Source organism: Danio rerio, chromosome 6 (genome assembly GCF_049306965.1).
Source record: "Danio rerio strain Tuebingen ecotype United States chromosome 6, GRCz12tu, whole genome shotgun sequence".
Classification (NCBI taxonomy): Eukaryota; Metazoa; Chordata; class Actinopteri; order Cypriniformes; family Danionidae; genus Danio; species Danio rerio.
Window position 1 is genome coordinate 53,224,118 of NC_133181.1, and position 26,973 is coordinate 53,251,090.

The 26,973-nt window shown below is 35.4% G+C and overlaps 1 protein-coding gene across 11 annotated transcripts in view; it reads right to left on the reverse strand.

Moving 5' to 3' along the window:
* Positions 1 to 1,583: 1,583 nt before the first annotated feature.
* The window catches only part of mtss1 (MTSS I-BAR domain containing 1), a 104,924-nt gene continuing 79,534 nt past the window's right edge, over positions 1,584 to 26,973 (reverse strand). For 5 of the 11 annotated variants that reach the window (XM_068221742.1, XM_068221740.1, XM_073953051.1 and 2 more), the window contains 8 exons: positions 19,169 to 19,326; positions 16,996 to 17,103; positions 16,809 to 16,906; positions 14,691 to 14,781; positions 11,222 to 11,332; positions 8,263 to 8,419; positions 6,089 to 6,360; positions 1,584 to 3,257 (listed from right to left, as the gene is read on the reverse strand). In XM_068221742.1, the coding sequence (XP_068077843.1) occupies positions 2,631 to 3,257; positions 6,089 to 6,360; positions 8,263 to 8,419; positions 11,222 to 11,332; positions 14,691 to 14,781; positions 16,809 to 16,906; positions 16,996 to 17,103; positions 19,169 to 19,326 (1,622 nt within the window). In that variant the 3' untranslated portion in view covers positions 1,584 to 2,630. Of the gene's footprint in view, positions 3,258 to 6,088; positions 6,361 to 7,883; positions 7,911 to 8,262; positions 8,420 to 11,221; positions 11,333 to 13,878; positions 14,002 to 14,690; positions 14,782 to 16,808; positions 16,907 to 16,995; positions 17,104 to 19,168; positions 19,327 to 26,973 lie in introns of all 11 variants that reach the window. The other 6 variants (XM_073953048.1, XM_073953050.1, XM_009302696.4 and 3 more) reach the window with 4 other exon arrangements.

A 26,973-nucleotide genomic window follows, 5' to 3' on the forward strand; every position in this document is an offset into this window, starting at 1 on the left:
TGCAGGTACTAATATATACTTTTGCGGTACCAATATGGACCCTTCAAGTACAAATGTGTACCCTTTTTAAAAGGTACCAACTCAGTGACAGCTCGCGTAGCTTTATTTCTGACAGAGTAGATAGCCAAATTTAGCAGTTTTTAATTTTTTATTATTTTATTTTTTGTTTTAAGCATGATGGTAAAACATGAATGTTGTTATGAATGTATTAAAAGGTACTTGTTTGTTGTAAAAATTAGTAATAATTATAAAAAAAATACTAATGTGTGCATCTCCAGTCCTCTGTGTGCACTTATACTGTTGTTGTAGCTGGCGATTTTGAGAAATTTTCGTACCCCTTGGTTTCGAGAGTGGTCCTAAAAAATCCTGGTTTGGAGGGGTATCTACACTGCAAATTTTAGATAGTAGATTTAACTACCTTGGAGTTTAAATTAACACTCCTCAGAGTTTATATGGGAACCACTATAAGTGTTAAAAATAACACTTTTGAAAGTGTTAACATTATCAACACCAAGAGAGTGTTAATTAGCAAACTCTTATTGTGTAAAATATCTGTTAAATTTGCGAAAAAATACCAGCAGCTGTGGTTGCCAGAATCTTTCTGTGAAAAATATGGAAGTTTTATAGAACTGAATAAATGTACGAAAAATAACCATATTTCATGAACTGATACAATGTTTAGTTTACAAAATCATAGCTTAGTGCACAAAAATGTAAAGTCTATATGCAATAATGTGTTTACGTGTGATTGCAACTAGCAAACAGATTTTGACTGCATTAGTAACTACACAGTTACCTTTACACAAAAGAAGATGCAGCATAACATCAAATACTCTTTAGTTCATCTTGCACTTGAACACAGACGTTACTAACCTCCACAATGGTGACAGAAAAACCGTTTTGCTGTTTTTTTTCCTTTTTTGATTTTACGGAAAAATACCCGCAGCTGTGGTTGCCAGTAATCAGCTGTTTTCAACATTTTACATTCATTAATTCAGTTTACAAAATATTTCTGTTAAAAACACATTCCACAGTCTGTATTTTTCATCGAACACAGCTTTCCCCTTAGCGCTGCGCCTTCAAGCTAAAAATAATTAGGACAGGGGGGTAGGACTAAAGGGTAAAATTGGGATCGATTAAGGGGTAAATTTGGGGAAAATTAAAAAAAAAAATGGAAAAAAAAACAGTTACTGTAGATCTTTGCAAAAAAAGAAAAAAGAAAATTATATATATATATATATATATATATATATATATATATATATATATATATATATATGTATATATATATATATATATATATATATGTATATAAACTTGCATATAAAAAAGGTTTTATTAAGATGGATTGCTGGTGATTGGATGGATGTCGACCCAATCAGTTAGCTTTACTTGGACAGAGGAAAATTAAGACCTGTTTAAAATGATTCCGGACACACAACACAATATTTCAGTGAATTTAAGACTTTAAGCACTAAAATTTTGTTTTTGAAAGACATTAAAAGTTTTTAAGACCCCGCAGACACACTATTGTGCAGCCATAATTAAGAGTAGCTTGGAATCGAAGACTTAAGAACGTCCACTTCCATTCAATACGGTTTATTTAAATTAGATAAATGGAGCACTTTTGACTTCCAAGGCATTTTGCAACAAAAAAACAAGAACAAAAAAAAAACAAGAGTTCAATCTACAAAACTAATCATTCACGTTCCTTCCAGGAACAGTACAATTGTTTCAAGAAATGTCTTTGATTCTAATACAAAAACAAAACATTGCCTCCAAAAAAAAAGTCATAGGCCACAAGTTTGAGGTTTTATGAATTGAGTCTTTATAATAAATCCTCCAGGAGAGCAAATTTATATGCATCTACTACGGGGCTACAGCGTCAAAGCTTTGGTAAACGAACAAACGATTAAAAATGATTGAGAATCAAACAGGTTGAATAAATAACCACAGTGATGCCTTCGTAAGCTCTCACAGTCATAAGCAACCCAAATATGATCCACTATAATCCAGTCCTTCATTCATCCACCCAATCACAACGCTCGGTCCCTCCCCTCCTCTCCACTCATTGGCTGAATCCGTTTTACAGACATTGGGTGGATTAAAGGCAGTGGTGCAGTTTTCAGTTACCCTAAACTGTACAAAAATAGACGCCTAGTGCTGCTTTATCTAATCTCCAAAACAAACGAGAAACAAAGAGGTGAATAATACAACAGTCTTTCCATAGTTTCGCTAATATATACACAAGTTTTTTGATCTCTAACCAGAAGGCTGAGTGCTTACGAATACGACATAAACAAATAACTTTAATATATCTTTAAGCTCCGACGGTCAATCTAGATCTCTAAATACATATATATCTGTATATATAAGTATACATATATATGTAAAGCACGTAGCCTGCAGAATCAACTTTATTAAGAGGCGACATTCGCAGGGACGCTGCAAAACGTTTGTTCTTAGAGCACAGTGTACTTAAATCGAACGTCTTTTCGAGTGGCAAGAATCGTCAACAGTTTTGCCTCCACTTAAAAAACAAAAACACACAAAATCGCAACAAGAAAAAGCTCGAACGAATTCACTAAACGGAAAAAAGCCACAGACGAATTCAACGAAAAAAAATTGAATCAATTGAGATAGTTAGGCGTGATTAAAGGCGCCGAACGATCGTTGGTAAGTGTCCTTCGAAGTTTCACTCCTCTACGTATCATACTTAACATATCTCCTCCACCGCTGCTCGGTTCAGGAGCGCCGTCTGTATGATCCACGCCAGGCTGAGCTGAGTTATTCAGCCCGCTTTCACTTGGCATGCCGGAATTGTGAGCTAGCGTGTTTTGAACCTGCTGCTGAACTTGATGTTTGAGTTTCTGCTGGAGCTCTTTGTGATGGATCTGTTGATACTGCGGCTCTTGATTGTATTGCTGTTGGTGATTGTATTGATTGTATTGCTTTTGGTTGTAATGTTGCTGTTGTTGCTGCTGATACTGCCTCTGTTGTTGTTGGTGTAGTGTGAACTGCTGTTGCTTGCTCATTTGATACAGCGGCTCTGTGCTGCCCACTGGTGGCTGCCCGGGGAACATGGAATAGTATGGAGGCGGCATCGCGCTCAGACTTTGAGTGGACGTACACAGATTATGCCTGGCGTGAGCTAAATCGGAGCCGGGCACTCTGTTGCTTTGGGTCACTCCAGGAGGACATGTGATGTCATCACTGCCACTCAGGCCAGCGGTAGAAATGGACGCCTTCAGAGGCACCTAAAATAAAAGAGAAAGAGATCTCGGGTTACTGTGATATTCTTATTATTGTAAGCAAGATCAAAAATAGTACAGGATTACAACTGGCATCAAAATACTAATTTCTTTTGTGATCAATAGGCCTGTCACAATAATCAATATGGACTTATCATGTAACACTTGGAGATTACCTCAATATTTTTTACCGTTGAAGAATTTACCTAAAGATCTGAAAATCCTTGTAGCAAACTTATGTGTGTGTGTGTTGCTTCAAGAAAGTAACCATTCATTTGTTTTGCGTTTTATTTTCATTTGTCCATATTTATTTATTCTTTATTTAATTATTTTATTTAATCATATGATCATTATTCATTTCATTATATAATTTACTGATCATTAGTTAATGATTGGATTATTATTGATTATTATTTGTCATTTTTTATGCATTTATATTTTTATGATTATTTTCCTATAATTATTGCTTTATTATTTTTTTAGTTTTTGCCTTATTGTTATAATCTTATGACTGTAGAATTAAGCGACACTTGTTTTCATGTGTAAGAGATAAGAGAATGTCTCCATTTCAAGGTCTGTATTGTCTCTGGACAATGTTGTGAAGCTGTAATTTTCCTTTGCTGTTGCTTGTGGTTTAATAACACTTGTTGGATTTATCTTGGTCAGACAAAGTCTGAGCATTGAATCATACGCAACTAAGATTATTCAATAAGCTCTGCTCTTTCTTTATTATCATTACTACGTCTCCTTCTTCTGCTCCTCTCTGGTTTTCTCAGTCAACTCCTATATTAATAGGAGACTGTTCTTCAGTTTAATACTGGTTCATAGGTTTGGGCATTGGAAACTCTGCTGACTTGTTGTCCAGATACCCGTTTTCTGACAAAATCTGGTGTCCGGGGCTGGATCATATTTATCTGGCGAGGAGATGGTGATTTAACACTGTTGCAATATATATTTACAAACTGACAAATAATGCTAAAGCCATTTTACAATGACATTTACTTAGAGTACCTCAATGGTGTCAAAGTTTATAATTGGACATTTACCTAATAGGACATTTAATAGTATTTATAATAGGACATTTAATAGTATTTATAATAGGACATTTAATAATTTAACATTAAATTATGGAGTCTAAATAACCTTAAGAATGATAAGCATTTTAAAGTGTTATGGCTATTTATTTCTATTATTACGCTGTTATAAAATCAGTGGCATAAAATTATCTCAAACTGTTTTGAGACAACAATTTCTGTCTTAGTGTGACAGGCTTAGTGATCACTTAACATCACTTATGGTATGGGGCTATTCACATATCATTTTACAAGCATGCACGCATGCACGCACGCACACACACACAGTTGAAGTCAGAATTATTATCCCCCCTTTGATTTTTTCCCCCTTTTTAAATATTTCCCAAATGATGTTTAACAGAGCAAGGAAATTTTCACAGCATGTCTAATAATATTTTTTCTTCTGAAGAAAGTCTTTTTTGTTTTATTTCGGCTAGAATAAAAGCAGTTGCACATTCATCAAATGAATTTATATAAAACAATAATAAAGAGTAGCTCATTGGAATAGAAAAACGCATTCTGTGTGAATGGCCACTTACAGCATATAAAACTAACTCATGTTTTTTTTGCTTAAAAGTGAAGATCCAACATAGCGTTTGTTCTGCAGATAATCTTTTTTGTAAAACATACTCTACTGTCCTGCTTTTAATCACTGCAGGCTTAACATTAATATCTTATCTAATTTGTGTATTCATTGGTTTGTGTTTTTTATTTGGAAGCACACATAGCCTGTTTTTTTTTTGATATTCCACAGAACAAACCATGATTATACAATGACTTGCCTAATTACCCTAAGCAGCCTAGTTAACCTAATTAACCTAGTTAGGCTTTTAATTGTCACTTTAAGCTGTATAGAAGTGTCTTGAAAAATATCTAGACAAATATTATTTACTGTCATCATTGCAAAGATAAAATAAATCAGTTATTAGAAATGAAGTATCAAAACTGTTATCTTTAGAAATGTGTTGAAAAAAATCTTCTCTCCGTTAATCAGAAATTGAAGATAATAAACAGGGGGGTTAATAATTCAGGGGGGCTAATAATTCTGACTTCAACTGTATATATTTTTATCATTTATTTTAATCATATTTTAATCATTTACACCAGAAGACTTTTCATTGCATTCTATGAACCACCAAGGACCACAGATTCAGCAAAACATTTTCAATGTTCTACTGAAGACAACAAAATTCACAAACATCTTGTGTGGCTTTGTTTTTTAAACGATCCCTTTAAATTCAAAAGTAAATTTATGTTAAAAATCCTAAAGGGCAATTTCATCCCATTTGTAATTAAAGTTATTTCTCTTTTTTTGCCATATGCTTTTTAAAAACCCAATTGACTTTATTCTAAAATGCGGAAGTGCGCCTATTTTCTTGATTGTTTCAGAACTTCTGATTCAGTCGCCTACGGGAGAAATCACTAAGTGTAATAAACGGCAAAAACGGTCAAACTACTTGCTCTACAAACAAATGTTTGCATGACTATACAGACCAAGTAGAAAAATATAATAAGAAAATATCAGGCTGCAACATCAAGCAGCGTAACGAGCAGTTTTTAACTTCATCTAGAAATGAATGGAAGTGAATGAGACTGGAAGTCTCGAGCCCAAAAGATTCAAATGGCTGCGCCCGCTCGACGGCAAAGAATAAGGTGAATAGAGTGCTGGATTATAAATACTTGAAAAATGAACGCCAAAACTTGAGACACATTCTAGCAGTTCTCCTGTACGTTCAAGGATTTTTTTTGACTGTTTTAGCAGACCTGCGGTGTGGAGATGGGTATAGGGACGCCTCCACTGATGGTTCCTCTGCGGATGTTGGGCTTGCTGGAGGGTTTACGGCGGATGGTGGCTGTGTGAGGACCTAAAGGCTCTGGATCCATCAGCAGACTGACGGTAGATGCCGGCCTCTTGCTTTGAAACATTTTGCGGTAATTGAGACTCAGGTCACTGTTGCGAGGAATTGTGGAAGATTTATCAAAATCAGACTGGCTGTGAGCATCCTCTCCTCCATGCAGAGAGATGTAGTCATAGTCTGAAAGGCAGAGAAACACAAAGAACTAAGAGTTAATGATAATGACGAATAATGAATTAAAGCTGTAATGCAAGCAGACGTAGCATACGCAGGGAATGACAATGGAGGACTAAAAGGTGTTCAACTACAGAGATAATCATTTCAGATGATTAAAACATGTTTTAATAAGCAGCAAACTTTTACCTTGTGGGGCTAAAGGACCACCAGAAGACAAAAATGCATATTTGTGCATGCAATACATGAGTAAAATTTACAATAAGGTCCCATAACTTAACAAGCATTACCTAACAATGAGCGCAGTGTTTATTAACCCTCTGAGGTGATTTTGGGGCACCTGAGTTTTGACATGCTCAAACATTTGTGCTTATTTCGGCTACTTATTACATAGTACTGGCCAACATGTATTTTTTTGTATTCATCACAAACTGTGCTACAGTAATATGTGGGAAAGGTGGGTGTACATGCTTGTGTTTTTTACAAAAATATATATTATGCGTGGTTAGTAGGTTTTGGAGCAAAAATGTAGCTGAAATAAGGTCCAAAAAACACATTGAATGGTACTGAATAAAACTTTTAAGATATTGAGTGTTGAAGGCTAGAATATTTACTTCACAATTATGTGAAAATTATTCTGTTCTCTCGCTCAAAGAAAACATTACAATGATTTACATTTTGTAATGTCTATTTTGACAATGATCATGAATAACTCACACCTGGAGAGACAAAAGACACTCCCCCACTGGCTAATGTTCACCCATCAAGGGCATTGTAAAGCATTGTCCAGCTGCAAAAGCCAGCCCAAACTATCTACAAATGCTTGTTGTATAACTTGCTGTATTATAACCATGTAAGCACTATGGGTAAACAATGTATGTGCACTTATACAGCATGCACAATAAATATACATTTAAATGGTATAAAACATGTTTGCAAAACTGTAGTAATGAAAACTTTATTGTGTATTAATCCAGCATTTATTAATAACTGAATGAATCTGAGACACTGAAGTAACGTTCATCTGTTAACATTAGATCACTGATCATTGTTTGTTCACATTAGCTCTGGTTCATTAAATATCATAAGATAGAACTTTTGATTTGAACAATGTAACATTATTGTAAAATGTTACAAACGACAAGAAAAGCTTTAAATAATTAATAATCAAGAATTATCTGGACTAAAATCACAGCCCTAAAAATGACTACATGAACAGTACATGACTATTCATAAAAATAAACCCATCAGACACACGCACGCACGCACACACACACACACTGAGCTCTGTTTGAATGCCAGTTTTTGGGTTACACTTGGCCAACATGAGACGATGGACGAGATGCAAGCTGTCTCTCATGGCTGCACACACACTCAAATTTTACACATACAGAAAACACTCATTCAACAAATGCACCCCTGCAATATGACATGGATTCCCTAAAATCAACACACAGAATGTTGGTCATTATTGGTACATGATCACAATGATAATAATCAAGTCTATGCAATGACATTCAGAAACCTACCATATAGAGGAGGTTCTTTCTTTATCACTGTAAAAGAACAATAAAGTACATTTAACATGTATACAAACGGCCAAAAACACGCACTTTGGACAGCAATCCAAGCCTGTGGTTTGTGCAAGCGCATTAGATTTAGTCTGAAATTGCTTCACATTTGATACGCACACAAACCACAAATCGGATTACTGTGTTTTGAGAAACGACGTTAAAGTGTGAAAACATTGAAAAAGGAGAAAAGTGTTATGCAAAGAAACACAAGGAAAATCTACTGAACACGTCAAGCTTTAATATGTGCACTAAAAGCTTAAAAGGAAAAACACAAGACAGAAAAAGAAATTGTCTCAATCATGCATGTGTGTGTATTCAGCATGTGTGTACTGACCGTGCTGTGACGGGATGGTGTCTTCAGAGCAGGATGGCGTGGTGGTCTGAGTGCTGTATCCGCTGGAGCAGTGAAGGGAATCCCTGCTGGTTCGAGGAGCTTCAGAATTAAGTCCTCCTCCTAGAGTAAGAGCCAGCTGCTCTCGAGCTGACTGTGGCTACACACAGCGGAAAAAAGCCAATCACTATTTGGAAGATCGATCACAATAATTGTAGCAGTACGAGAGGTGCACAGGGCTGCAGATTAACATATGAAAGCAGTGGAACCAGTATCAGTTGTACATGCTGAGCATTTGTTGAATACAGCAATGTTACTTAACACATGCAGATGTTTGTTTGAATGCATTTTACACTGATAATGGTGGCCTGCGATGTCAAGCACTGGGAAGTTATATGTGATGTTTATACACACAACAGATGCCCTAACGCCAGGCCCGGATTGGCTAATCGGGAGGACCGGGAGAATTCCCGGTGGGCCGGTCCGTTTTTTGGCCGCGAGGGCCGGTGTCCCTAGCTCCAGAATCTGTTGCTCTCAGCAGTCACACTTTTTGAATATAATTTATTTATTTACTTGACCACAGCCTTCTTATTTATTATTTTACCGCAGCTCTGCTCTTGTTATCTATTTTCTCGTAACTTCGTGAGCACGATGCAGCCTGCAGGTTAATGATGATATAACTAGATAAGTCACTATTCAACTTACAGCTGTTATGGTACAGTGGTTAGCACGTTAGGTTAAGACGCGGTCAACCAGGGTTCGGTCCTCGTCTATGAAGGTTTTTTTTTTCATTTTTATTGTTAAGACATATAATACTATAAGGGTTGTTGAACATTTGAAGTTCTAAAACAGCTGTTTCTCAAAAAAAAAAAAAAAAAGACGTGATAGTGTAATTAGAAACTGAATTGGAAATGACCTTATTTTAAGATAGTCAGTGGTGAACTGAGGTGGGCCGGTCTAAGGCTTGAAACTCCAGGGCTGAAAAAGAGTCCCACTCCGGCCCTGCCTAACGCAATCATATCTGAGTGTGTGTGTGTGTGTGTGTGTGTGTGTGTGTGTGTGTGTGTGTGTGTGTGTGTGTGTATGCGTGTGTTTGTGTGTGCGTGCATGCGTGTGTGTGTGTGTGTGTGTTGCGCAGGTTTAACTCCTCAAAGACGGATTGGTAGGCTACCAATGAGAGGGGTGAGAAGAGCAGCAGCTCATTATCAGTGTTGGGGAACTTTTGAAAGTAATGCATTACAATATTAAGTTACTCTCCTTACTGTAAGTTATGTCCTAATATGTAAGTTACTGTTACATATTTACTTTATATGGTAAGTTTATGGTTATGTTATTTTCAAGTTACTCTTGCTTTACGTTTTCTAACCAGGCTGAGGCTTGATCTCTTGATCTCAGAACTTGCAGGCTTCTTTTACAATAATTCTTTTGCAATTAACAACGCACTGTATAACCTACACCTTTATTACCTAAAAAACACACATCGAATAAAAATGATGTAGGATAATGTTATCTCCTGAGCCCAGAGCTCCACAGGTCATATACAGAGATTAATGAAAGTTTAAAGCAATGTGTTTGCTCATTTTGTACTTTTTGTCATATTAGTAAAGTTCAAACCATTTAGGTACAACTCAATGTTTGTTCATTTTCATTTCCATTTTGTACAATGTGTTCAAAATAAGCAATGCATTCGCTCATCTCAATTTTAATTCAACTTTTAATTAAGCTTTTTTTTATTTTAAAAGCTAAATAATTAAACAAAAAAGTAACTCGTTACATTTTTATAAATTAAATATTATTACTAAAACGTTTAAAATGCGTTACTTAGAAAAGTAATATTATTACAGTTGTAATCAGAATTATTAAACCCCTTAAATGATTAGCCCCCCTCAATTATTCAGCCCCTGTTTATTTTTTTCTGAGAGACGATTTATTCAACACATTTCTAAACATGATAGTTTTAATAACTCATTTCTAATAACTGATTTATTTTATCTTTGCTATGATGACAGTAAATAATATTTTTCTAGTCATTTTTCAAGACACTTCTATACAGCTTAAAGTGACAGTAATTCGGTTAATTAGATTAACTAGGCAGGATAAGGTAATTAGGCAAGTATCGAGTAACAATGGTTTGTTTTGTATTTATCAAAAAAATACAAATAAATTGACCTTAAAACCTTTTTTTTATTATTAAAAACTCCTTTTATTTTACCCAAAATTAAACTAACAAGACTTTCCCCAGAAGAAAAAAAATATTATCAGACATACTGTGAAAATTTCCTTGCTCTGTTACACATCATTTATTTAAATATTAAAAAAAGGAAAAAAATCAAAGGGGGGCTAATAATTCTGACTTCAACTGTACATAACTCGCATTACCCCAACACTGCTCTTTAGCATTTAAAGAGGTATGAATTAAAATGTTCCCTGGGATGTTTTAGACAGGGTAAAAGGGGTGTTTATTTATACTACCATTGAGAAATTTACCCAAAGTATACTTTATGATCCTAAGAATCATATCAACTTGTGTGAAATGGGCATTCATTTTCATCTCTAACTAAAATCATGTCTGCAATAATAAAATAAAACAAATATTGTCTATAATATTCCACTTTTCCACAGAAATATCATGGTTACAGCTACAGGTTAAAGACAGTGTTAGTAGTAAAAGCCTTAGCTCTGCGCTGTGTTTAAGACAAGCTAATAAATAGTCAGTGTGGTGATTTGAAGATTTAATTCTGCTTTTGGCATTTAATATTTCTAATATGCAATAAGCATATCAGTGCTTATCAGCAAATTGGTAGTGACATCAGTACAATGAAATTAAGTTGCATTGATAAGAAAAAAGGTTGCAGCATGCAGTTTATTATTCATACTTTGAAGCCCTGTTGTTTCAGATTTAGTACTGATTCACAGAAGTAAGAAAACAGTGCATCATTATTGCAATAAAATGATCCTGTACCTTGCCCGAGGAGGACAGTGTCCTGACTCTCTCCTCATGCCCGCTGTAAATTTTGTGCAGAGGAGGCATGGAGGTGCCATTTTCTGTGCCAGGAGAGTTCTGACCTTGATCCTACACAACAACACACTTCATTAGTCCTTTTCAACAGAAAACAAGAACAAAACATTATGATCCAATGTTTTAAAGTCAATATGATTTACAGTTTATTATAATGTGACATATAAGCAAGGCAAAATTGGACCAGGATTTTCCCAATTGTGGAGTTTCTGTCAAGTCCTCCAAAACATCCCAGTGTAACCAAGTGCTAATGTCTCCTTATTTAATGTACTCAAAAACTTTGCTGTCAGTTTACTCCTCAACAGGCTAGGCTTGTAAATATTAAATGTTGTAAATATTCCTTTGCTGAGTTTCTTGCATAGACTGATCATTTCATTTCATATGACCCAATGCATCATCAGGAGCCATAAGTGGTAGTTTTCTTTTGCCTGTACATACTTTTTACCTCTCAAAGTGTCACCGGCCCAATGACTTGGATTTCTATGAATTTTTATACATTTTAGAAAGTAAAAAAAAAGTCAACCACGTTATGAATGGGCTGAGAGGGTGAGTATTTTAACAGCAAATATATTAGATTTCATTAAATCTGAATGACCTACAACAGTATAAAAAACCTAAACAACAGGAGTAAAACAACACACGTCACAATTCTCACAATGAAAATAATAAACAAATGACAAGACAATACAAAACATGAAACAAAGCAATCACAGAGTTAAAATACTTCTACTAGGGCTGGGCGATATCCCCAATATTTTCACACAAAACACTGAATAATTACATTTAAATGAATAATTAAATCGAATTTTTCGCACCACAACATAAAATGCTTGGAGTTGAAGGCTATTAACCTATATAAGCGTATCATAGGATATAAAAATGCTCAAGAAAAAAGATGTCTTTTAAAAGAACAAATTTCACAAGCTCTATTTTAATTGCATACAAGACTTTTATAATAAAAAGAATATTAATAATTGTACCATTTTATACAATTACAGTGAAAGTAAACTCATAATGATTGCTAAAGAGGACCTTTTTCGAGATTATTTTTCAACGAACATGCATTCAGAGGTTTATTCATTTTGATTTTGTGTTATATCAGTAAGGTACTAATACTAGGGTTGCATTTTATTGCTGGTATTTGCCTGGGGTCGCTGCATCTAGTAGATTAGTCTAGTGCACTGAGCGAGTTTTGTCAGTGATGATATTTACGGTGTAATGTCTTTGCAGCTGGATCCCCTCATTTATCCAGAAACAGCACTCAACATCAGATCGCAACAGTTCCTATCATATTCGCGTCTTCTCTATTATTTGTCTCATCTGTTACTACTCACTGTGAGAAATACAATTTGTGGCATGCAGTTTTAAATGCGTGCGTCTCGTGGTGAATGCATAAGCCATGAATTTTTTTGGCGGTTGTGTTTGTGTGCCCGTGTTGTTTATTATGTAATTTCAATTCAAACAAATTGATGTGAACGTCACACTCAAGTTAATCTATAAAATCGATTTATCACCCAGCCATAACTTCTACTTGTATTACTTTTAGGATGCATGATAAACTGCTAGATTTTATATTTTGCGTTCCTTTTTTTCATAGACAGGTCAGGCCCCTAGCCAGGTGGGGATTCCCACTGACAAAGTCCAGAATTTGGCCCCTATTTGAGCATATTTGTCCCATTTTTGAAAGTGTGCCATCATTAATTGTGGAAATAACAGATAGAAGAAGGCTTTAATTATTTAAATGGACAAATTCTGACTGAGGAAATGAGCTGGCCAGTTTGCTATTTGCCTATAGGCTACAGTTTTTGATTTAAAATAAGTTTAACAGATTCCTTATGAGTTTTTTTTTTTTTTTTTTTTTAGTTTTTAATGATGGATGATAATAATTTCATGTTTAAAAATATACATATTTTTCATATTTATTAAAATCAATCATTTAAAACAGTAACGTAACATTAGAGTTATTTATAATACTGTAATGACTTTGTTTAAATGCACATTTGTAAAACGTGTATTCAACAATTGTAAATCGTGGTAAAATAGTAGGGTAAGCAGTACTAAGCACTTTGACAAAATTGTAAATATTTTTGTTGCTTCAAATAGTGTGATCATCATCCGACAAGCTAATCAAGCAAAGATTAGTGCTTAAAGTGTCACTAAAATGCAGTATTTGAACCTAATAATTTAATAAAAAATTAAAGCAAACAACTGCAAAAAGGTCCACTTTTTGAGAAAAAATAACTACCCCTTTTAAAAGACTGGCTATGGGCCTGCAGCTGGGTAACTGTACAAAGGTTAAGATGGGCTTATGATTATTATTTATAAAGCAGCATGCAGGTATTTTTGTGTTAGATAGTTTGAGTACAGTGTACAGGTTAACATGTTTTTCTCTCCGTCATCAGATATCCATCCTTGAATGTCCAGCAGATGGCGGTCTCTACCTTCACACAGACACAACCTTCACACATGCACAATGACAAACACTGAGGAAAACCTTTCGAGCTACGTGTGTCCAGTAACACATGCAACAACCATGAGTCTATTCACAGGTTCAGTATGACAAACACACACACACAGCACTACACTGAGTCTGCGCTCACAGTGCTTCGGTGCCGGAGGTGTGGGCCGCGGTGGCCGGAGCGACGGACTGTGGGAGAATTTCCCTCACTGAGAGAGCGAGCGCCTTCCTCTCCTCCGACCTGGAGGAGAGGACTGCGTGAGCGCTGAGAGATCAGATCAGATCAGATCGAGACGAGGGCCAGAGAGCAGTGGAACAAGAGAAATAGATGAAATTAGATGGTGTCAAATCCAAAATACAAAACCCCAGAAGACTCCTCAACAAATGTCTTGGTAAACCTCCCACTCTCCCTCGTGAATCAAATACGGAAGTAACTGAAACTGCAATTCATTGAAATTCTGCTAGTCCTGGCTCCATATAGAGCAAATTTCTATTGACCCCACTGTTAAAATGGCCAAAATTACAGTAGAAAAAAAGGTGTTTACAGCCTGGTACAAAAAACAATTTTGGTTCATATACAGTAGCTAATATTACACTTCATGACAACTGTGAGGGGGGGTACATTTTTTTTGAACTCATACGTTTTCCTTTACATTAGGCTATATTAAGTCTGCATAATTAAGGGCGTGGCCACTTGAGTGACAGCTAGGTCTCGCTCGTAGCCTTCACTTTACCTCAGCTGATTTTGCCTAATTATGCACATAAAATATGCACATTACAACCCAAATTAAAATAGGCTTAAAGGGGTTGGAATTATGAAGTTTAGACTTGGCACCACGATCTTCTGGAGGCTCTGAAGCCATTTCGAGACTTCTCTTGGCTGAATGAAGTCGTATGGGTGTTTGAGTGAATTATGCAAATGGTTTGCGTCAAGTGTGCATGTTGTGGTGATACCTGTGTAATGTCTGGTGCTCGCAGGTGAAGCCCGTCCACAGCACTGGAGATGGAGTCCAGAGACGGGACGTGACGCACAGACGTGTAGTTACTGAAAGACAGAGAGAGTCTAGATTATTTATTTCCTATATTGCTCAATTGTTTTTAAATGCACACTCACACTTGCTTGTCCAATCAATTTTAAACAACTGATATATCTTTGTATGTAAGCTACAAAACAATATACCTGTCATTGCAGCAAAGTAAACACCAAAAGAATGATTAAGATGACTCCTCCAGTACATTTTGTGGCAATATTTTTAACAAATAAATAAATATGCTGATATGTATAATACGTGAATATGTCTGCAGTGTAAGCTTTGTTTCATGACAAATTTATGCCTTCAGAATGTTTTAAGTGCAGTGATATCATTTTGTGATGTAAAGTGATACTAATCTTGATATGGAGCCAGATAAGTCTCAAAAATAACACATTTACGAAATATTAATTCACATAAACAAAATCTCATTTGTAAATTCAAAACTATTCATAAATCCAACACACTTTTCGTGAACTCACAAGTAAATATCAGAAATATTATCACTAAATGAACTGGATGTGTGTATTATGAATCGTATTTTGAATTTATGAATGGGACTGGTGTATTTAAGAATTGTGTTTTGTAAATGTGAATTTTGTGGATTTATGAATTATATTTTGTAAAAGTATTATTTTTTAAATTAATCTCACTCCATATCTTGACATAATTTTTTTAAAAGTACAATTTTACAAGAGTTTTGAGCATTTTTAAAGCAAAATGCAAGAATTTAGGAAAAATGTAATATGCCATTATTTAAGTAGACGATGGCATACGTTTTGAAAACCTGGAGAAACCGATAAATACATATAAACAAAATTATTATTACTATTATAGCTAATATTACTACTACTAATGATAATAATGTTTTGTTCTGTTCAACAAAAAAGTTTTTTTTAGTAGTTGATGTGGATGTTTCAGCTTGTAGTAAGAGGTGTAAACAAGCAGTATTAACTTAAGGGTATTATTTATTTTTGCATCTATATTTTTTATTGCTTTTTTTTTTTGTTTTTTTTTTTGTTTTTTTACTCTTAAAGTGTTGGAAGATTGATTTGCATTAAAAGAATCAACAATATAACCCCATCCTTGAAAGGGTGGCACAATCTTATTAAGGAATTATTCCTTTTGAGTTCCCTACCTGTGTCATTCTGAGGCTTTTCACCGGGACCTTTTCACCTCTCAGTCTGAACTCCTTAATTGGATTTTACTGATGTTTCTTCAAGCTGTATTTTGATTATGATGTCATAATGGTTTTTTTTAATCTTTATATATTTTAATTTTATTTATTTACTTATTATTATTTTTTTTATTATAATTATTTTATGGATTATGAATATATATAATATAGTTTCTTTCTTTAGCATTGTTAAAATGGGCATTGTCTGTTGATTTGTTTCGATGTGTTTTGTGATTAATAGTTAAAATGTTAATAAAAAGATGCAATGAAAATAATTAACAATATAATTAAACGTAATATAATATCAAAAGTTCATCAACATCTTAAATGGCTAGACATGGGTTAAAAACACATCAGTGTCGCAACAAAAAAACTGCAATATTAATATAATATACAGTGCTCAACATAAATGAGTACACCACATTTTGAAAATGCATATTTGCATCCATTTCTCAGTGAATATAGGCAATATATTTTGGTGCACTTGAACAAAACAGATTTATTAAACGGATATATTTATTAAAATAATATTTTAGTTATCGAACATCTTTGGAAATAGAAAGATAATACATTTAAATTCTTGCGAAATACTAGATTTTTAACAAAGTTTTATACATTTGTTGTTTTATTTAATATTTACATATATATTTGGATGTGCTAATTTTGGACCATTATCATAAGTTATTTTGTACTGTCTTATCTAATGTATATTCACAAATATAACATTGTATAGCTTCCTATAGAAAATATGAATTTAAATGAGACATTTGTGGGGGGTGTACTCATATGTTGAGCTCTGTATATTATAATTACCTTTTCCAATACACATATTAGCAGAGTATTTCTTCATGCCTCTGAACTCACCTGCTGATGCTGCTCTTGCGTGACAATGTGTTGCTAGGAGATGCGGGTGGAGTCTGATACGAGTAGATGTAGTCAGAGCCTTTCAGATCAAGAATAACCTGTGCAAACACAATAAGGATTAAAACACGTATTCAACTATAAAGAGAAATAATATCACATGCTGGCCTGTTTAGAAGTCACGCAGTACCTGTTCACTAGCAGGAGGCAGCGTGTTGGGATCAGCCGTTAGGTTGCCAAGATCTTCTAGAATTGTCTGTAAGTGAGTGACTTCGCCAAGCATGCTTATCTCTTCATCCTGACATTATATAGGAAAAATATGATGTTATTACAAAACAATTTAATTGGAACATACAGTTGAAGTCAGAATTAGTAGTCCCCCTGAATTATTAGCCCCCCTGTATATTTTCCCTTAATTTCTGTTATAAGCAGGGGTGTCCAAACTTGGTCCTGGAGAGTTTAGCTCCAACCCTAATCAAGCACACCTAAACCAGCTAATTAAGCTTACTAGATATACTAGAAACTTCCTGGCAGGTGTATTGAAGCAAGTTGGAGATAAACTCTCCAGGACACCGGCCATCCTAGACTGAGTTTGGACACCCCTGGATTAAAGGAAAGATTTTTTTAAACATTTTTAAACATAATGGTTTTATTGCTCATTTTTAAGAATTGATTTCTTTTCGCTTTGCCTTGATGACAGTACATAATATTTGAATAATTATTTTTCAGGTTGCTAGTATTCAGCTTAAAGTGACCTTTAAAGGCTTAACTAGGTTAATTAAGCAAGTTATGTCGAGTTCAGACTGCATGATTTTAGCCCCGATTTTGACTCGCTGACAGGTTTTGAGAAATCACCAACAAATATCTGAAATCACAGGCAAATCGGTGCTTGTGCACGTGAGTGACAATCACACAGTATGAACTATCAAAGATGCGATCTGATCACGATTCAAATCATGCCGTGTGAAATGAGCTTTGACTGAAAATAACATCAATGATCGCCTACAGCCAATGAGAGAGCAGCATTCACTTGTGTGTGCGTGTGTGTGTGTGTGTGTGTGTGTGTGTGTGTGTGTGTGTGTGCCTGCGCAGGCCAGCGAGAGGTTTATTTGGACCCAAGAAATGGAGGAAAAACTAGTGGAGGTTTGACAGGAGCACCCCTGTCTGATTGACGTTTCATACAGAAAGTGAAAAAAGAAATTAATTTATCAACTTAAGTTGAGGAGAAATTGCTAATTCCCTCCAAACCCAGGTGAGCAATTATGTACATTTTCTACCCCATTAAAGGCTTCTTTCTCGTTATGTAGTTAATAACAAAAGATATACTGCGTGTTTATGTCTGTGAGACGAAGTTTGGACGAAGTTGTCGGCGAATCTTCCTATTGTAAAGTCATGTAATGTGAAAGCCCCTGTCGCCGATCCATCTTGCAGTGTAAAAGCAGTGACAAAACGCTAACCCAGATAGTCATGCAGTGTGAAAATATCTGTGACACGACACGAAATCATGCAGTCTAAACTCGGCATTAGGGTAGGTGGGTAAGTCATATAAAGTATAATGGACACAGACGAATAATATTGACTCCAACTCTATCTTCCCGACAGTACATTTGGTTTCTTCCAAAAATAAATTAAAATACATATACAAAAAAATTGTCTTATGATTTTTGTTAGCATTATCTTTTTTTTCTCCAATTAAATATTTGCTTTATAATAATAATAAATAAAAAGCATGGTAATTGACATGAAAACATGATCACAACTAAATCTGCATAATACCAGTACTGCAACAATATTTTTGCAATATAACATTCCCTAACAGAATTACAGTTTATATTTAAATAAATAAATAAATAAATAAATATCTCATTTGTGTAATGATCATGCAAAAATTAACAGGTCATGGAAATAATATCTAATTAAATCTAATTCAGGCTAAAAGAAAAAGATGCAAACATTTAGTCTTTAAAACAGTATGAATGAGTGAAAACCTCTGCAGATATTCTGCTTCTTATTGGCTGTGGTTATTTTCCTCTCCTCCTAATACTCCTGCCATTATCATTTATTTTCTGTGAGGCGCTAGGTTTACCTTTAGGCCTCTCTAGCCAATAGCACAGCAGCACCAACTGGAGATGTAAATTTAAAAATAGTAAGTCCCTGTCAAATTTGGATAAATAACAGGCATCACACAGAAAATTTATCTAATTCATCGCAGGATATGGATAGATCATAAACCATTATCAGAATTAAAAAAAGAGTTCTATATATTGTAAAGCCATTAATTACAAAACAAAAAATTATGGGTCTTAAAAAAGGCATCCTTTTCCAAAATGTAGCATCTCTTCAGAGTTTGTTCAGCCTCTCACCAGGACAGGTTTGAGCATTGTGACGAAGGAGCAGAATCTTCCTCTTTCCTCAATAAGAGCTCGACACACAGCTCTCTTCTCGGTCTCCTCTAAGACAGCGTAGCGTGTGTTGACGTCCTGAAGAGCGCTGTCCAGCTGCATCCGCACTTCATCTTTACCTACACAAACACAGGAGCACTTCATCAACCAAAGACGAAGAATTATTATATAGTATATTGTATGAACAAGTCGATTCCTTTGCACTTTTTTAGTAGATACAAAGACCAAATATATGTCAGTAGTACAGGGTTAGTTAGGGCTAGTGTTGTTGTAAATTTTTAAAGACATTCATGAATGAATGGTGTGTGGTTGAATGAGATGCGCTGTTATTTAACACATTTCCGGTCCGGGGCGGTCCTTGACTATACAAAGTGGCCAAAGTTCCCAGTATTTTGTTTCTCTGCCATATATTTTGTGATCTAAATATAATTTGACCAGATGCTTTAAACAGCTCTATTGGGATTTTATTCATTTTGATAGATTGGGATGAGGTCGTTTACCATGCAGTGTGTTTGCATAAATCATTATAAATTGCAAGCTTATATGAATACAATAGAGAAATAGAAAAGATAAACAGTGCTTAATGGTTTTCAGTATTCAGATACAGAAATTTAACGATCAAACATAAAAAAACAGGGTCATCATTGTATAAATGTAGTCTTTAATGAATAATATAATCCTGAGTTGTGACTATTGTGGATGCACATATTGTGATATCGATGCTCAAACGATATATTTTGTACAGCCCTAGTTTGAGGTCTGGCTACATTAGAGTAGTAGTAGTAATAAATTAAGACTGCACGATGTTGGAATAATCAAACATTGCAATATTTTGATATTCTGTGATTACGCATTTTGATATTAATACAATTTCATTAGATAACTTGAATATCACTATTTGGAAAAAATTAACAATTTAATAGACTGATTGTGATGATTCTGTAAAAAAAAAGTGCATCTGCATAAAATATAATAAACCATCTACAAGCATTTATCAATACAATAAAAAAATACAATAGAATCAAAATTCTAAATAATAATACATGCTATCCTTTTCCAAATCTAACAGCATTCAAGTGCAGTAATTAAATAATAAAAATCAATGAAATGAATCCTTATTAAAATTACAAACGGCACAATGCTGAATATGCCTGAATGCTTTTAAAATCCTCATGCAGACACAAGCCCTTAAAAACATGCAAATAATAAATTACAATCCAGACTCAACATTGCATATCCTCCGATGTGACTATTAGGACATTATGACCACATTGCGATATCGATGCTGAAATTATATATTGTGCAGCCCTATAGTAAACATGATCATTTAATATTAAAGAGGGATGCATTCAAAACTATAGTTAAATTAATCTAATAAACTTAGTTTTTTAGTCTGTTTGACTAATTATCAATTAATGAATGCAATTATATACACTTGAAAAGACATAAAAATGTAAACTAGAAAATTAGAAATACAGCCTCGACAACTGATATAAAGCAGGTTTAAATGGATAGTTCACCTAAACATAGACATTTACTCACTATTTAACAACTCTTAATATGGTTATAAACCTTTATGAGCTGTTTTTTTTTCACAAAAGAAGACATTTTGAAGAATGCTGAAAACCTGTAACCATTGACTTCCACATTATTTGTTTTTCTTACAATGGACGTCAGTGGTTTCCAGCTTTTTTCCACAAATTATCTTTATATAGAAGAAACTCAAATAGGCTTGAAAGTACAAGTGAAGGGGGATTAAATGATGAAAGAGTTTTATTTTGGGCTAAACTATCCCTTTAAGCAGCAGTGCAAATGAATAAAATGTATATTTAAGCGAAAAATTCAATGTACATTAAATCTCAAAACATTTTAAAACGAAAGCAAAATTTAAAAATTAATAAATACTATATGGTATTATATTCAAAAAATATTTATTTAAAATGCTTTTGAAGAAAACAATGACTTTAGTAGTAGCTTTAATAACCACCAGGAGGCAGTAGAGTTTCTTATAGCACTGCATACACCATGCAAATATTTGCTGCAATGCTATTAGCTGTTGGAAAAGCCTTGCTGTGCAGTTTCCATTGGTCATTTGCGAGCAGGCGTGACGAGAGTTCAGGGGTCTCTAGTAATGGCACACAGGTGGACTGTATGGTGCATTTCATTTGAAGGCCATCTGTTACTGAGAGACAGACCCTCACATTCCACAGTGCTCCTAGCAGCAGTCAACAAATGCAGGTTTTTCAATGACTGTCAGAATGAAGATATCAGAATGTAACGTGAGGACTGTTTCTGTCTGTCTGCTTGAACTGAACTAAGGAAGTGCAGCGGGAGAAAATGTGAGGTTAATCACATTTCGAGGTTTGTTTACAGAGTCAGCCAAAGCCCATGCCAGCACACACCATGTGAGGAGCTTTAAACACATGACCCGTGCTTTTGCTCTTGTTTTCATCTCTCAGCAGATGCATCACCCCCGACACATCAGCTAAATTAACCCGCTTTGCTGTTGCAATCACTTGTTGGGCATTACTACATTTTTAGATTATGTCTGTGTGTGTGCGTGCGTGCGTGACAAGACTAAGAAATTTATTCAAATCCATTTCATATTCTGAGGCAACAAGGAAACTCAATATATTATTTTCAACTAGTTTCTATGAGTTCATGAAGGAATTGTGACCACATGGTTGACCTTTTGTGCATAGGTTATAGTTAAAAGATTAGGTAACACTTTAGGTCACATTTCACGCTATTAACAAACCAATAACTAGCTTAAGAAAGAGCTGATTAGCTGTTTATTAATTAGTAAGGTAGACGTTGGGTTTAGGTTTTGGGTAGGATTCGGGATGCAGAATAAGATCATACTTTACAACTAACTGATGAACAGTTAACATCTTGATAAAAGGCAGGTAATTAGCCAGTAGTTAATAGCATGAAATGTGACCTAAACTAAAGAGTTGCAAAAGATTTGCAAATAAAAAATCTCTGAGCACCTGTAAAAGGGTTAATATCCCCAAAAAAGCTTCTTAGTAGAAAAGAGTTCTTAAGGAATAGGTTTTCCATGCGGTATAATGGCGTTGGGTGGTCCCTTTGTTTTAAAGCTTCCAAAAGTGCATAAATCCATCGTGAACGCAACTAGCCCATACTGTGCCTGGGGGTTAACGCATGTCTTATACTGTATATAAATGTGTTTTTATATGAAAAAAAATATAAAATGTAAACTCTAAATCACTGATTTCTGGTGGATGCTGAATGCACATTCTAGACAACTTCTTGCCTGATCTCTGAGCTAATGTATGGCACATGACGTAAAGTACATTCGTGGCAGAGGAGGATGAAGCCTCAAAAATGAGTCAATGCAAAGGTGCAAATAGACATCCTGTGACGCTATTAGTGCAAATGAACTACATGAATTGAGCATGTTGTGCATTTGATGCGATTAACTCGCCAATCGCTCGAGTTGGAAAATCTGACCCTTAAGTGGACATCCGCGCCACGTTAACCAATCAGGAGCTTGCTCTAGTATGGGCGTGATTATGACATAGCGCCTGTTATTGGTGTCTCAAGGGGAAATCCTCCTGCCGAAATGTTAGAACAGCTAACCAAACTGGGCTTTGCTCAATCTGAAGCAGTGCTGAAAGCTTCCATTATCCAGGTACAGTTTCTGGAGGTATTGTGCACCTCAGAAAGGATCTAGTAGGTCAGACACGTCACAGAATGAAAATACGCTGTTTTTCAGTCTTCATAATTCACAGCTAAGCCCACGATTAGGCATGGGACGATAACAGTTTACAAGGTATACCACGGTTTGGAAAAGTCAAGGTTTAAAACCGCCTAAATTTTCTGCTATACCGTTCCTAAGGTATGTGTACGATTTTTTATTTACATTTTTTGTTATTTAGGACAACAGTATCTCCAGCAGAAACAATATCCAAAGATGCCATTTAAAATTGTAAAGAAAATGTTTTTGAAACTAATGAAGACAGCAGAAGTCAATGATTCATTTGAATTATTTAGCCCGACATGTTTACTGCACCAAAATATTATAAATCTTTCAAAAAATAAAATATATAGATTTTAAAGGGGAAATCTTTTTTGTTTTTAACCCAGACATTTAAAAAGAATATATTTTAGAGCAGCACTCACAATACCGTGATACCATGAAACTGATATTTTTTATCCAAGGTTATCATACCGTCAGAATCTTATACCAGCCCATGCTTACTCTCGATAAAACCATGTTAGCTATTCAGCATCGAAAGCAGAGTCACTGGGAAACCAGAAGCCCCGCCCATGATGCAACACCACGTCTATTGTGAAGTGAATGTTGCGCACAAATTAAGCGAATTTGACGCTTGAATGAAGCGTGTAAGCTCAAAATGTTCACGTGTCTATTTATGTGTAAATATCATGATTCATCCGCGCATGTATCGTGTCCGGTGTGAACACCTAATAAGAGCAAGATAGAGTAAAATGCTGTACATTAATACCAAGCCAAACAGTTTTCTTGTTGGTTGCCATTGCCTGTATGGGAAGTTGATTATTTTAACTTGGCCTCTAAATAACTCAACTTAACTATGGTGAAAAAAAAATATTCTGTAAAATTATTATTATTATGTAACTAAAATGGTTCTAATAAAGCATTCCTGTGAATCCCCTTGCATGTGAGGAGGATTCAGATCATCTTAGTGTCAAAAATACCCATGACTACATTTCCAGCATTCCACGAGAGCAGAGCATTCTGACAGCTGTGTGCAGGACGCAATAGAACACAACCCACTGACCTCATCCAACCCGTTACTAACAATAAACTCAGGTGTCCTTTGTGACACTCGATCATCAGCACTCCAAGAAGGCATTCATGACAGATGCACAATTGCTTTCACAGGAACTACTAGAAGCTTCCTCAGAAATGCATCAGATATGCTTTTAAAGATGTTCTTTTACATCAGAAGAGATCACGTGTCCTTATGAATAGTACTACATTTCAGTGACCCCCTAAATGAACACTTTCAGCTGTGGGGCAGGTAAAAGATTAATTATGTATGGTGGAAAATACGCCCAAGGATAAAACACTTCAACAATTTGACTACAAAAAAAATCCCCCCAAGAAAAAGCAGAATTATATCTTCAAATGTTGTGCAAGCATCATAGCGCAGTAAATCTAAATAACCTCTGCAAATCCCTTAAAGTGCTGCGAATGCATTTTTGTGATTTAAGCAATGTCCATCAGTGTTGTGAAAGTCCTTTGACCTTAGAGGCATTGAGTGCATTGACCTTGTGCTGGACTTGTGTGACTGTATGAGTGCTTAGATGCTGCAAGGCCATTACACCTTCAAACGTATTCTGACGTGAAGGCTAACAGGCTGGGTTGGACAGCTTAAGGCTAGGTTCACCTTAGGTTTAAAGGGCAAAGGTCGGTAGGTTTGTAGATAAATCCCACAGCCTGCCTGCAAGACTAATGAGTTAGGAAACGTACAGCTCTACTTGAAGTATGTTATAGCATTTTGTTTCCTCTTACACAACTTTGATAGAATGTAAGCTAAAGAAATGTAAAGAAGAGATCACTTCAAAAATAAAGGTAACACTTTAGTTTGTAACAATTCACACTATTTACTACTGGATTATTACCAAATTAAATCCTTAAGATGTTAAATGTTTATTAGCACTTATATAGCATCTAATTTAACATCCCTAATCCTAAACAATACCCAAACCCAGCTAACACCTTACAAACTATTAATAAGCAGCTAATAGTGAGTATATTAGCAGAGTAGTATATTTGAGATCATGATAGCAAAACAAAACAAAAAACAGTGCATGGGAACTATACCGGATAGCCAATTTCTTGCACATAGATTACGAAATGGCCAATTCAACGGACACCTCCTCATCCCATGAGGCAACAAGATAGAATTCATGGATGGAAGAAGCAATTGCTACTGATGCTGGTATGTCATGTGATAATAACAACGATGGATGTAGTGCACACAAAATCCATTCAATCGAATGCGAATTGTAGCCTCAGTTGGAGTGGCACCCGGTGTGCTCTTCTGCTGTTGTAGCCCATCCGCCTCTAGGTTTGATGTGTTGAGCATTCAGAGGTGCTCTTTAGCATACCTCAGTTGTAAGGAGTGGCTATTTGAGTTGCTTTTGCCCTTCTTTCAGCTCGAAGCAGTCTGGCCATTCTCCACTGACATCAACACAGCATTTGCGCCCACAGAACTGCCGCTCACTGGATATTTTCTCTGTAAACCCTAGAGATGGTTGTGCATGAAAATCCCAGTAGATCAGCAGTTTCTGATTTGAAATACTCAGACCAGCCCATCTGGCATCAACAACCATACCACTTTCAAAGTCACTTAAATCACCTTTCTTCCCCATTCTGATGCTCGGTTTGAACTGCAGCAGATCATCTAGACCATGACTACATGCTTTAATGCATTGAGTTGCTGCCATGTGATTGGCTGATTAGAAATTTGCATAAACAAGCAGTTGGACAGGTGTACCTAATAAAGTGGCCGGTTTCTCTCTTTTTTGCGATTGTGAAGCAAGTTGAAACTTAAGTGTAGTACCATATGATGTTATGCCATTGTAATGCACATGCAAGCTAATGAAAACATAAAACATTCAACAGTATTCAAAACTGTCGGTTCTTATAGAACAAAATATCAAACTCATAAAAAAAAAAAGTTTTGCAAGCTTTGGGAGTGCTGATAGACTCGATGTTTTGATCCGCATTCTGAATTTGATTCGCATGTGCTCTAACAAAAATGTGCCTTTTTATTCTGCTATAAATGCTTAATGTGCAATGCTTAAAGTGCTCATAAAAACAGAATGCATAAAGCAAGCTTTAGTGAAAAAAGATGTATATTATATAACCCAGAAGCAAATGGAATGATCCATGAACATTTAAAAGTAACACACACCCCTGTGCCTGATTCACTTAGACTATTTAAAAACAAACAAAACAAACCTCATTCAAAAACAGAAAAGGGAGGTGAAGGGAAAATAACCCAGAGCCATTCACACAAAGGTGTGTGTGTGAATGTGTGTGAGTGTGTGTGCCAGAGAGACATTCCCTCAGGTCTAGAAATCCCTGCGGTTGGAGGCTATGATGTCATCAGAAGACACCTTCGCTCCATAAACACTTGCAGTTTGCAGGTGTGCAGTGTTTCTGGGAGAGGCTGCCCTATAAAGAAACTCTAGGTATATCTAGGCATAGTCGAATAATAAGAGATCAGTTTATGGAAATGGACATAACGTGAACCTAAACTACTGTTTCCTCATTTTTTGTGTAAATTCCATGAGTGTAAAATCCAGGTGGACAAAAGGGCAATCAGAACACAAAGCAGACTGTTACGTGACTCACAGGGCATTCGTCATCAAGAGAACACAGACTCATATGCAGCGATGCAGCGATCTCAGGCTGCGATTGATAAGCCAAAACATTTCCTACTGAGACAACAATAATCATTTGCCTCCTTTAGTTATTTTTATGCATACATTTGACTGATTCACTATGTTTGACTTTTATTTTAAAAACAGGAGGCTTAGATTGTTTAGTATGCCTTACTGAGCAACGATGGAGACATGTTCAAACACACGTCAGGATGCAAAATGCAGGATTTACAGATTATACTTTTATTCAGCTCCACTCCAAAGAGGCATAAGATACTTTTAATTGTATCTTTTGATAATTCATCATGTTGATTGTGAAATTTGATACGTACGTTTCAACAAACACACCTAGACTGCTGAATGGTGTC